We start from the raw sequence: 12859 nt of genomic DNA on the forward strand, positions 1-12859 counted from the left end.
TCTCTCTGAGCGTGATGGGTCCTGCAGATCCAGTTGGTCTTTGCGCAGACGTCCCTCTTTAAGTTGAGTCTTGCGGGTCCAACCGCGCAGACGTCCCTTTTCAAGGTGAGTCTTGCGGGTCCAACTGCGCAGACGTCCCTTTTCAAAGTGAGTCTTGCGGGTCCAACTGGGCTCTGCTGGGACCTACCTCTTCAGAAATGTTCCGTGTCTTGAGGGTGTTAAGAGTAAGGTAAATAGTGGCAAATCTTAGTGTAACTTATAAAAAAACTAAAAGCTCATTGATAGAGGTGCATAAATTGGGTATTTTCAGAAATTGAAACCGGTCAGTATGATCAACAAAACAAAATCAGGTCAGGTAGGAACCGATTCTGGGTATGGTCGGGTATTTGACCGGATTTGCCGAGTTTATCGGGCTACGGGTAGGCTTTTGACTGGGTATTGGTGAACCGGTTCCGGCGGGTATGGGTCGGTTACGGGTACAGTTTTGAGGATGAACCACAGGTCGGGTCTGGAATCGGTTTTTTTCACCTCTACTTATTTACCTAGTATTTAGATAAGAATGAAAGTAAATAGTTTCAGATTGTCACCAACAAATCAGCATCTTATATTCTTATGACTTAAGAGTGCACTTTGTACCACAAAAGACAACAAAAGGATAACTATATAACCATGAAAACTCTCTCATATAAAAGCAGGTTTCACCAGATTTCCTTCCAACACCCCAAAACTGAACCCAAAAAAAAAACACTAACAAAACCATAGTCTCTGACACAACAAACCAAACCCTATAGTCCATCAATATCCAGCTCAGCACTGTACACCAAACACGTTCGGTTTCTATTACACCTAACCCATCTTTCGCTTATTCTTCAAAATCTCACTAAGCAGTCTAGGCCCCTGAAATAACCCATCCGGCCCGCTTCGATCATTCAACTCGAAATCTCGACTTTCCCTGGCTTTTTTCTTCTCTTCTTTAATTTGCTCAAGCGTTTTTGGTCCTGTAAACACACCAGATTCCTTCCGAGATTCTCGTTTGTGTTGCTGACTTGGCTTTCTTAGCCTTGAGACATCTGAAGAAAGAAACCGTGGCTTCTTTAAGGGCGGCCGGTATCTGTTCACCGGGAAAGTCTTTTTTGACCAGCCTCTATGGTCAAAGTCAACCTCACCACGGGACCTGCGCGGTCGAATGTTTCTCCGGATATGACGGTCTAAGTCAACAACCTTGACTTTCTTCAAATGGTCACGAAGGTTGAGACCTCTTTGAACATTTAAAACCAGTCTTTTGTGAACACTTCTTTTCTTGAATGAAAGACGGTTAAAGATGCTAACCCTTGATTGCTCGGGAATTTTATCAAAACGGTTATCTTCAGAATAACGAAAGTCGAACCCCCTGTAGTCTTCTTCACCGTTGACCGAGAAAAAGTCAACTTCATTTTCTTCATACTCTAGTCTCTCTTTTTCGCCTTCAACGAAAACATCAAAACCGGGTGATAAATCCAACCACTTATCCTGTTCGACATAACCATCCGAACTTTGATCATCATAAACATCAGATTCACTTTGAACAAATTCTTCTCGTTCGACATTTTCTTCACTGTCGACAAATTCTTCTCGTTCCACATTTTCTTCACTTTCAACGGATTCACTTCTAGAAGCTGATTGGTGGGAATCTGTCATGTGCTTGACCACTGTATATGTGTGCTCGGTTTGTGCAGGGTCGGGTGGGTCAGGATGAGTATAAACAGTTTGGACAGGTGTCGGTACATTGTAGTTTACAGCATGTAACTGTTTTTCACAGGGAATTTCATTTTTAACCATGGGTTTGTTACAGGCAGGTGGTTCATGAAGAAACGAGCATCTATCGGCTTTATTGCAGAAGCCTTTGGAGTAGAAGTAACACGGGTCGTTAGTTTTGTCTACAGGTAAAGTGGGGCCATTGTTAGGGTTTAGAGGTTCATGCTGTGGTTCCTTTAATCCCTCGAGTGGCTACAAAAGTAACAGAATTAATTCAGTAACTAAGGCAAACAGGGTAACCCAAAATATTAAATACTTGAATCATTAATCAACATAACAGAATATAAAATTTGATCATTGTCATAAGCTGCGAGACCAAAGATAGGTGATACTTGGTGCAATGAAGTGTTATTGATTGTGGAATTAGTAAAATGCATGCTAGAATATCCGAACTATAGGTGGAAAATTAAGCCCGATGCAGGTCAACATAAAAGAATTAGATAAAAGGGAAACAAAAAAGACAGTTAGCAAGTTGCTCGAATCTATTTTCAATGCATACGACCTCCTATATAGCTTATTTGCAGATTTATATTTATTGTTATAGATAAATGCTTTGCATAAAAATTGTCAACATCATATTGGTGAATCACCACTGTAATGAAGAATCAAATCCTATTTAATTCTCTGTACAAAACCTATCCATGATTTCTTAAATTATACGTATTATTATTGTGCAGAGTTGAAAATCATTGTCAATACTCTTAATAATGTAGTAAATCAAATTATGCCCTTTTGGCCATAGCAATCTTGCATAATCAAGCATTAAATATTTATTTATTACTTGTTACTTTACTACTTAAGGCTGAGCCAATTAGTTAGGAGACACGCCCTACTCTTGCGTGTCAAAAATTGAATGTGAAAAACAATTAAATCATTATAATGAAAACAACTCGATATGAACTCTTGCGTGTCAAAAATTGAATGTGAAAAGCAATTAAATCATTATAATGAAAACACCTCGATATGACACGTGGTTGAAGTAGACAAGCAATACCTTAGAAAAGAAAATTAAACAAAAACTCAAGCATTTACCAAGTACGATGGTCAAATTATATCCAAAAAGGTTTTTTTATTCATGTACTCTATATACCTCTCAGATGTGCATGCTTGTTGGTGCATTTATAAAACACGAATGCATTATTCATATATTTAGTTATGCGCGTTACGATTAACCTTGATACACAGCATGAAAGAAAAAGCTACAATATTGACTAAAACATAGCCTGAACTTACAGGATGCCTGAAAGCACAATCAGGGTTATAGCAGCAACCTCCCAACCAATACCAGCAATCTCTAGGGTTCAGCCTAGCAATCTCGCTGTGCCTGTAGTCACATTCAATTCCCTAAAAACACAATTATCAACAGTTAGGTTCCACAATAACAAAAGAAGAAAAAAAATATATATAATTGTGTTTGTGACCACATGCTGACATGCATAACATTCATCACACGATCACCACTATATCAACCACATATTAATAATAACTATTAACTCCAGATAACTTATTACACAATAATCTAACAAGAAAGCCAATTACACACACACATTGTAACGAATAATATGAAATAACAACAATATAATAAGTTAATAACCAGATTCGTAGAACCCTAGAATGCACAGGCTCGAAAAACGCATACCCACAACAGAATAAATTGAAGAACAGGTAATACAATTTATTGATAATAACAATCGCTACATTAATTAACACAATTGAAAGCTTAAACTATAAATTATTAAAGATTTGCATAACATCATCCCACAATCACCACTATTCAACCACATATTAATAATAATGATGAACTAAGGATAATACCGTAACAAGAAAGCCTTATAGACTACAAAATGGAATGAAAAACACAAAAAACCTTACGAAATACAAAGATATTAAGGTAATCAACTACATTCTACAACCAAACTAAAGACAAATGACAATTAGCCTAACGGAATCCGTAGCAAACCCTATAAATCAATCAAAGAAGTCCCCATACACGCAATATTTTAAACGAAACAAAGAAAGTACACTGCATTTTTCCAAATGCACACATTCTAACCAGATTTGTAAAACCCTAGCATACACATCCTCACATAACGTAATAAGAATCAACAATAACAATAACCGCTAGGATACACAGCCTCGCAAAACACATACCTATTGAAGAAAACATAAGATGATTTTCCGATAACAATAATCGATACATTCATTAACGCAATTGAAAGTTTAAAATCAAAGATAATTAGATGTATTAAGCTAATCAGCTACATTCTATAACCAAACTATAGCCTGAAATAAAAATTAACCTAACACTAATAAATCATTTCCAATAAAAGCACACACAAAAACCAAAGCCCTAACACGAACCGATGGCAAACAAACTACACTGCATTTTATCCCCAAATAAACACATTATAACAGAAAATATAAAATAAGAACAATGCAACCCTAGCAAACACATCCTCACAAAACATAATACAAATCACCAATAACCTTACACGCTATAATCATCAACGCAATTAAAAGCATAAAATCAGCTAGCAGAAGAGCACTTAACTGAACTCGAGATAATACCCTAACAAGAAAGATGAATAGAGTACAAAATTGAATGAAAAACACAAAAAACTCACTAAATTCAGAGATATTAAAATAATCAACACTAGGGCTGTGCAACAGTTCAGAACCGCGAGAACCGAACCGGAACCGTTAAATGCTAAATATAAGAACCGGAACCGAACCGTATTTTAACAGTTCCGGTTCAGTTCAGAACCAAGTTAAACGGGTCTTGCCAGAACCAGTTTTCAACTAAAATTCTAAATATGAAATATTAGAAGGTGCAATAAATAAGCGACAACCCATAAAATAAAACATTATCATATCAACATATTATATTTTAATGAAGGGGATTGAAAATATATTAGAATAACTCAAAATATTTCAGAAAACAATTATTTTTTAAAACAGATTTAGGGCCATGGAAGATGATTATTGTTTATGATATTGTAAGGGATTTAATGCAACCGGAAAAGTGAGGACGTGGATGGTCGCTCGTACATGGAAGTATGAAAGCATACTAAATAAATAGGATTTTAAATATAATCTTCAAAGTTTAAACCTAACCCGGTTCTAGCGGTTCTATAACTGGAACCTTCGGTCTAACCGGAACCGAATCGGGAACCATTTTCAGCTAAATTTAAGAACCGGAACCGGAACCGGACCCAAAATACAATCATACGGTTCGGATCTAGCGGTTCGGTTCCGGTTCCCCGGTTCTAGCGGTTCAGAACCGCGAATAGCTCACCCCTAATCAGCACATTCTACAACCAAACTAAAGTTCCAAACGACAATTAACCTAACGCAATCCGTAGCAAACCCTATAAATAAATCAAACAAGTTTCCATACACACAATATTCTAACAGAAACAAACAAATTTCACTGCATTGTCCCCAAATACAAACATTATAACGAAAAACATAAATAAAAGCAACACAATAACCAGATTCATAAAAGTGTACAACCCTAGCATACACATCCTCGCAAAAAAGCACATAATCGTTACATTCACTAACACAATTAGAAGCTTAAAATCAACAAACATAGCAATTAATTAACTGAAATCATTTACAAAACCGGTTACGGAAACGAATAACCCTAAGGCATTACATTATCAAACACTATGAAATACGAACAATCGTAAAACCCTAGCAATTCACACATCCTCGCAAAACGTAATACTAATTACCGACAACATTGACTGAAATCAACGAAAATAACAACAATTAACTGAAATCGGTAACGGAAATGACGATACCTTCTTGCAAGTGAGTGGAGAGGCTAGGAAATAGACGCAGTCAGTGAACCGCTTCAGTAACTCCTGTTCATTAGCCATTGATTGATTGATTAATGCGAGTGAATCGGTGATGGTTGATTGAGTACGGTTATGGTTAGGCTTTCATTTGGTTGGTTTTTGTGATGCAGAAATTGGGTTTCATTTAAGAGTTTTTTTTATTATTTTGGTGCTCTCTGTTTGTGTATGCGTGTGTGTGTTCATGACCCTGGTTTTTATTTTATTTTAATTAATAAAATTGGAAAATGCAGAGTTTTGGACGAGTATGATATCATGTGACATGTGGTACTCATTTATAATCTTTTTAAGCCATAAGCGGTCAAAACTCTTTCTCTAGAGATGTTTCCTAACATTTGACGTCTCAGTTAGTAAAGTGGAGTTTGTGAAAAGTTATATGATGACAAAAAGTAATGTTATTATAACTGGACAATGAACCGGTCGGGTATGCCGAACAAATTCTGTCTCAAACATGTTGGTTAAGTTGGAAAAAGAATTAAAGAAAAAAATAATATTTTTTCCATGATAAACCGGTTCAACCGGTCCGGTTCTGCGGCTCGGGCTGCCCGGTTTTTTGAGAAGTGAGCGAACTACATAGATGAATGGTTGACTAAAACAAAGATTACATCAAGATCTTGAACAAAGAAGTCTCTGGTCTTTTCAAAAAGTCTTCCTCTGGATTCTATCAAAAACTAACGTATCATCCATAATCAGGATTCAAGGTCAAACCCTAGATGTTAACCCCTATTGAAATCCCTTGGAACTCCCTCAACAAGATACGGGAAAATCAAAACTGCAGGAGCATGAACCTCTCTTTGTAAGTTCTATAAATTCCTATGAGATTTCTTGATTGTTCTTTATCTCAAAATCCATTACTCTCTCTTGTTCCAGCCATTTAATCTATTTGAATGTCTTGAATCAACCTTGAAGATATCATAACCTTGAATCAGCCCTAAAATGAAATCAATCCCCCGTGGTGTAAGTAATCCTCCTGCCGGTTTTAAATTTTGATTCTCAAACAATATTCTTCATACTAAATCAGCCTTGAAAATGTTCCAGGAACACTAATAAACCCCTGGAATTTCTGTGTTGCTGCTGTGATTTTCGCTCAGGAAACCCTCCAAAAAATTCAGGTTCAATTTCTACACTCAAACACATCAAACCTTTACTTTGTAATACCTTCATGTGCTAAAACTACTTCCTAAATCCTAATCATTCAAACTTGTTGTCACAGAAACTGTTCAGCCCCTGGACCTTCCATGCATGATCCATATTAGTCTTAATTGCGCCCCAAGAAGTGTTCACAACAGCTCTAGACCAGACCTAAACGGTAACCCAGAACCTGGTTTTTGCATATGAAACCAATCACTTTACAGTTGCCATTCCTAAACCCTTAATATTATTATGCCAACATTATCACAGGTCGCTAAAATTCTTAAAGTCATCCAATCGTGCGTATTACCAACCCTAACTCAAAGGTACATAAAACCATACCGAAGCTTTACATTTACAACGTTATCTTTTGAGTTTTACACGCTAAGTAGGCACGGGCTATACCCCACCTGACCAATACTTTAAGAACCTCTAATATTACAGTAACCAAACCATATTCACCTTATTTGTGTCAACTCCTGGCTGGAAACTCGATTAAATCGCTAAATCTCACTAATAACCGATGTAACCCGATTTCACAAACTAAAATAATTCAAAAACAGGACTTTTGTCAAATAAATTACAAAACACAATTTTTCCAGAAAACTTAGTTCCTAAATAAGTACTTTTATAAAAAGAATCACTCAAAAATGTTTTTATATACACTTATACGATTTAAAACGAGCTTTAATGCCAATAAACGGATTAAATAGTTAGACACCTCCAAAAATTATAAAAATTTACAGAAACATCAAAAATATGAATATAAACATGGGAAAATAATGAATTAGGTGCAGGTCTTAATTTTGTAGCGTTTATAAAAATTTAGTGAAATGACTAAAATAACCTTACCATTAAAAATCAACCATATAATTGAACTAATAATTTTTATAGCGCATATATACTGTATATTAGCCATAAAATTTATTTTATATTTTTTTGATAAATTTTATATATTTTTACCAATTATAGGCTTTAAAAGTGACTAGTTTACATAAAAATAATAAATTACAGAAAATAAATATTTAAAATATATAAGTATATATATTTTGAAATAATATACTGTATAAAAACAAAATTTTATAATATCTAGCTTAAACTTAGGTATTTTTTTTTATTTATTCACCATTTAAAATTTGAAAATAGAAATTTTAAAGATAAGTAACAAAATAAATTAAACAATATAAAAATACATGTTTTTACAGTAATATAAAATCAAAAATAAGTTAATATAGTCTTATTATAATTAAACCATTTATTTTTAATTATTTAAAACAAATAGGCCTTTAATAAGTGGTATTTGGTTAAAACCGACAAGCTAAAAATTGTTAAATGAACATGTAAAATTAAACTAAAGAAAATTTATATTAAGATATACATATTTGTTTTACCTACGGTATGTAAGTAAAATTATTATACGTTATAATCAATATAAGGTCTTTGGCATGTGGCCCAAAACCAAGTTTGGGCACAAACACATCTAGGATATATTTTTGTATAAGCTATATTGTAACACAATAATATAATATAGGGTCTTAAACTATCAAGCTTACAAGACATGCATTCTGATCAAGAGTTTAAGAGGTGAGTTCATGTGATCCCTCTTTTCAACTATTTACTTAAAACTTTTTGGGACATGGAATACATACTCCTAAATATTTTTATAAATTATTTGGTGTATTATTAACCAAAACCGATATAGTTGTCTTAAACAATCCCCGACTTTATAGCACAATCATTAACTTTGAAAGGAGCTACGAGATATATGGGTAGTGCTATCTGGGGAAGATCCCCGCACATAGTGGGCCTACATCATGGGATGACCACCCGCTGAATGATAAAATGTATATCTTGTGACATATATCCACGCCGTTTGTAACTTATGTTGGACAGACATAAGTGTAATTTGACCCATAACAATAAGGGTATGGGTAAGGGGTATTTATTTTGATGTTCACGAGTCGTGGACACAGGTTTGATTATGAATTTGTTTAATATGCACCATATTTTTTTATTGTGTCATGTGTCTTAAACTCATGTTCTCACCAACATATTGTTGACGTATTTTAAGTATGTATTTTCAGGTATAACTTAGGTGTGACGCACTTAGGCACGATGCGAAACGAAGTTACAACTAAAATGAAGCTAGAAGACTAATAGACTAGATTCATGAATAATTCATTTCGTTGTAAACTTTGTATTTCCTTTCTGTTTGTTGTATTTGGGACAAAGACACTTAGTATTGTAATAATATTAATATTTTTCCGCTGCGTTTGGTTGATACTGGTTGTCACAAATAACCCCCCCTAGTTGGGCTGTGACAGATTGGTATCAGAGCCAACAGTTTCAGGGAATTGGGTTCTTAAAAACTTAAGATTCCCAAGCTTTAACCACAATTAAAATATGTAGGACAACGCATCATTAAGTTCATATTTAAGGTATTTAGTAAACACACATATAGATATATGTTCTAAATGTTATTTGTACTAACAATTATATATTATTATTTGTCAAAAATAGTTAAAGAAATGGCAGGAAATAATGATCGTGGAAAAGCCATTGTTATCAAAGACTCACCAGCAAGACAAATTTTTCTAACTTACTCGATGGAGCAAGGAGCCTATGTGACGGCTCAACCGTTTGACTTGGGAGCAGGACCCTCGAGACCCGTGGAAGCTGGAGACTTTCCACCCGTGCTTAGACCAAACGACTTCGTTCCAGGCCCTGAGAACTGGGCGCCTACTGAATCAGAGCCTACTATTGGTCCATCCACCAGAGTTGCCCCACGTGCTCGCTGCACCGCTCGCATATCTACCCGGCCAGTATGGGAGGAACAACAAATGGAGTGGGCTGGAGCAGTTCAACCATTGATACCGCCAACCAACCCTGTAGTCCCCCTATATATATCAATGATTATGTGTTTCTCCATAGGTTGTTTGTTATCGTCCTAGCTCTATAACCATTCTTGTTATTGTTGAAGACCTATCAATGAATTTTGTTTTCATTGATTTCCGTTTTCGCATCTTGATTCGCTTATCTCTTCTAATTGGGATAGAGATCGAGAAGTCTATTCATTGTATTCTCTTCGTTACGGACAACCTTAGATGCATGTTCAACGTGTTTGCAACTTAGTGTGTGATCCGATCCAAAGTTCAAATCAACATAAGTTAAATGTGCTGGCCGACAAAATATTTCGATCTACGGGATGCCGCTTTAAGATTGCCAAAAAGATTTCAAACAAATACGAACCTTATGGTTGTTAATTGAAATTTAATTTGCATTAATATGAAATTTTAGAGACTATAACCCATTACGTACAAACTATTAATTAGCTTGTTGTACCAGTAGGCTCTTGCAAAATATATTACATTTAATTAACTTGTTTTGTGAATCCCAAAGAAAATCATAAGAACTTATTGCATGAGGCCATACTAGATAGATTAAAGATGGTTTGCTGGTTAACAGGAAGCCGCCGGTGAAAATTGCTTATTTGTTCAACTTTTTGAAAAGCAAAAGTTTTTTCGTAAACGAGAATTGATGTGCGTTGAAAAGCTCCAAAATGAAGCTTTTCCAAACTGTTTTTGCTTTTCAGAAAGCAAATAAGCAGGTTTCAGAAACTCACCTAAACACCCCTTAAATGTCATACTACTTCATTTTCTTTTAGAACTAGTAGGTTCACCCATCGCGATATACATATGTTTAGATGACAATTGCTATGTTTACCAAATTCCAGGTACCACATTAGATGACAATTGTTCTGTTTACCAAATTATATGGTGGTTGTAATTATATTAATTACAAAAACTTCTATTTACCAAATTCTAAAACCACAACCACCCTTTTGGCATTTGTGGCCTAACTGAAGCAGCCTTGTTTACTTTGGCTGTGGTGCCTGAACCCGCCATCGTAAGGTTGGGAAAACTCTTGCTGATGAGTGCGAATACTACCTTTTTCCTTGAGTAAAATAGACCTAGATAATTAATAATTATCAATACAACATAAAACCACATAGCCAGATATAAGAGAATTAACATAATTAACATACCTAGAGTGTAAAACAAACTTTCTAACTTTTTGTTGTCCTAAAAATTTAAATTGTAGACTACATCTAGGGATAATTTAGGAAAGTTTTGTTTAGTATTTTTTTTTAGCAAAACTATTAAATGGATCTAAAACTTGCTGCAGGGGTATCTTGTAACCGGGCAGCAAGTTTTAACAAATTCAAAGAGTAGCTTGGTCAAAGCTGCAGATGATAGTATAGTAGCAGCCAAATTTAGCACTGCCAATGCCACTAAATTAAAAAAAAAAATCATACCCAGCTTGATATGTTTTAGTTATTCATTATGTGATCAAATAAATTGTTTCTAGCACTATTTCGATTGCTTTTCATGTAAAGTTATTTTTTTTAATTGCTAACGTAAGCGATCAAATAATTTACGTTCGACTAATAATTCAAGTCTCTAGATTTTAAGCCATATCACTTACTTCATGATCTTCTTCTTAAATTTGTTTTTTGTTGCTTCAAATCTAGATGGTCATTCAGTATGCTGCATTGTTCTTCCAAATCACTTTTAAAATTGTTAACCTAGAAAACAAAAAGTTCAAAAGAGATTAAAACAATAGTGTGATATTTATCATATTTATGAGAACATAGTGTTGGGTTCGTAGACCTTTTGGTGTAGGCCCGATTTATTATTTGAAGTCTAAAGGGCAGACGGGTGTAGGACCGAAGCCCGACCCAGTTTTAGATTTCTTGCTTAATAATTAATAACCCTAGTTCAATATCTATATAAACCACATCATTTAGCCACCCGTGGACGTAGGCTAGTTTAAAACGAACCACGTTAAATCCTCGTGTTTGTTTATTGCTTTCGTGTCTATGTTCGGTTTCGTGTGTGTCTAATCCTAACAAGTGGTATCAGAGCTTGGGTTACACACGAAGAACACTTGAACCAGTTTCTTACACCATTGCGCCACCGCTTGCCGTCGCTAGGGTTTCGCCATTGTTGCTGTCCGATTCTCGCCGCCACAGTAGCCGGCTATTGCCGTTGATCGCCGTCAAAGATTGGAGTGTTTGGGTTCTGTATGAAAGAAGTTGAGCATCACATCTTCACCGTTTGACCGCCATTAAACTTCTCGCTAAAACCATCTCTGGTCAGATCGCAAGGTAGTGTTCTTGGCCCGAGTTGTAGGTGCGATAGTCGGAGCAGTAAGAATCAAGGCCGAAGATTAGTTGCCTTCGGTTTTTTATTTTTGGTATCCATCGAAAAAAGGAAAGGAGTAGAGATCAGATTTGGGTTTATCTTTTGTTCGAGTTGCATATAGGTCAAAGAAGAAAGAATTCAATTTAATGATCAGGAGCTACATGAACAAAGGTGGAGTGGATTTTTTTTTTATTTGGTGGGTCTTAATATTGGCAGATTTTTTTTTCCTTCTTTGGGCTTTAAACAAGGTTAAGCAGCCCATTTTAAGTCTAGATCAAATTATGTGTTTTTGTGGGCTATTTCTTTTGAGCCTAATTACAAAGAGCATTAAGCTCAGTTTGTTAATTTTGTGGGCCAAAAATCTTGTGGGCTTTAATCAGTTTCGGTTTGGCGAGAACAAGCCAATAACGTGTCAATCAAGACCCTATTTTTTGTTGAAGAGCAGTCGTCCATCAGAAGAAATTGTTTAATGAAACGGAGAGCTAGTGCCAACCGCATTTGTAGGGTTTATCGTTTCAGTTTCTGATTTACGGTTCTTATTTCCGTTGCGTTTAAATAGGTTGATTATTTAACAGAGTTCAGTAGAACAGCCATTAAGTTCAGGCCCGTGTCATTGCTGTGTCTGTCTCTTTTTTATCCAGGTTTTCGTTTAGTCATTATCATGGCAGAAGACGGAAATGTTTCGATACAGAAGTTTGGTTGGAGGAAGATGCAGATTGAACTCTACTTTGTCAGGAAGACTTTTATGTCGTGCTTGAGGATGAAAAACCAGAAAAGTTGTCTAATGAAGATTGGAAGAAGGTAGACAAGAAAGCTAGAGCTTGTATTACTTTGTCGTTGTCGGAAGATATCGCGTTTAACATCATGAAA

The 12859-nt window shown here is 35.4% G+C and overlaps 1 protein-coding gene across 1 annotated transcript; it reads right to left on the reverse strand.

The window, feature by feature from the left end:
• Window positions 1-729: 729 nt before the first annotated feature.
• On the reverse strand, window positions 730-5688 carry LOC143579900 (uncharacterized). Its single transcript, XM_077063076.1, has 3 exons — window positions 5601-5688; window positions 3028-3138; window positions 730-1986 (listed from the first exon to the last, which is right to left on the reverse strand). The coding sequence occupies exons 1-3, from the start codon at window positions 5676-5678 to the stop codon at window positions 847-849; spliced, it is 1329 nt and encodes a 442-aa protein (XP_076919191.1). The 5' UTR covers window positions 5679-5688; the 3' UTR covers window positions 730-846.
• Window positions 5689-12859: the final 7171 nt, after the last annotated feature.

This window comes from Bidens hawaiensis, unplaced genomic scaffold (genome assembly GCF_021521415.1).
Source record: "Bidens hawaiensis isolate Kalapana, Puna unplaced genomic scaffold, B.hawaiensis_p1.1 tig00030158_1, whole genome shotgun sequence".
NCBI lineage: Eukaryota > Viridiplantae > Streptophyta > Magnoliopsida > Asterales > Asteraceae > Bidens > Bidens hawaiensis.

What these genes read in the sequence shown, in the direction of transcription:
- LOC143579900 (XM_077063076.1), bottom strand. Translation starts at nt 5,678, where the DNA reads ATGGCTAATGAACAGGAGTTACTGAAGCGGTTCACTGACTGCGTCTAT. An exon ending in CTCCACTCACTTGCAAGAAG is followed by an intron (nt 3,139 to 5,600) that starts GTATCGTCATTT and finishes TTGTGTTTTTAG; the next exon opens with GGAATTGAATGTGACTACAG. An exon ending in ATTGTGCTTTCAGGCATCCT is followed by an intron (nt 1,987 to 3,027) that starts GTAAGTTCAGGC and finishes TTACTTTTGTAG; the next exon opens with CCACTCGAGGGATTAAAGGA.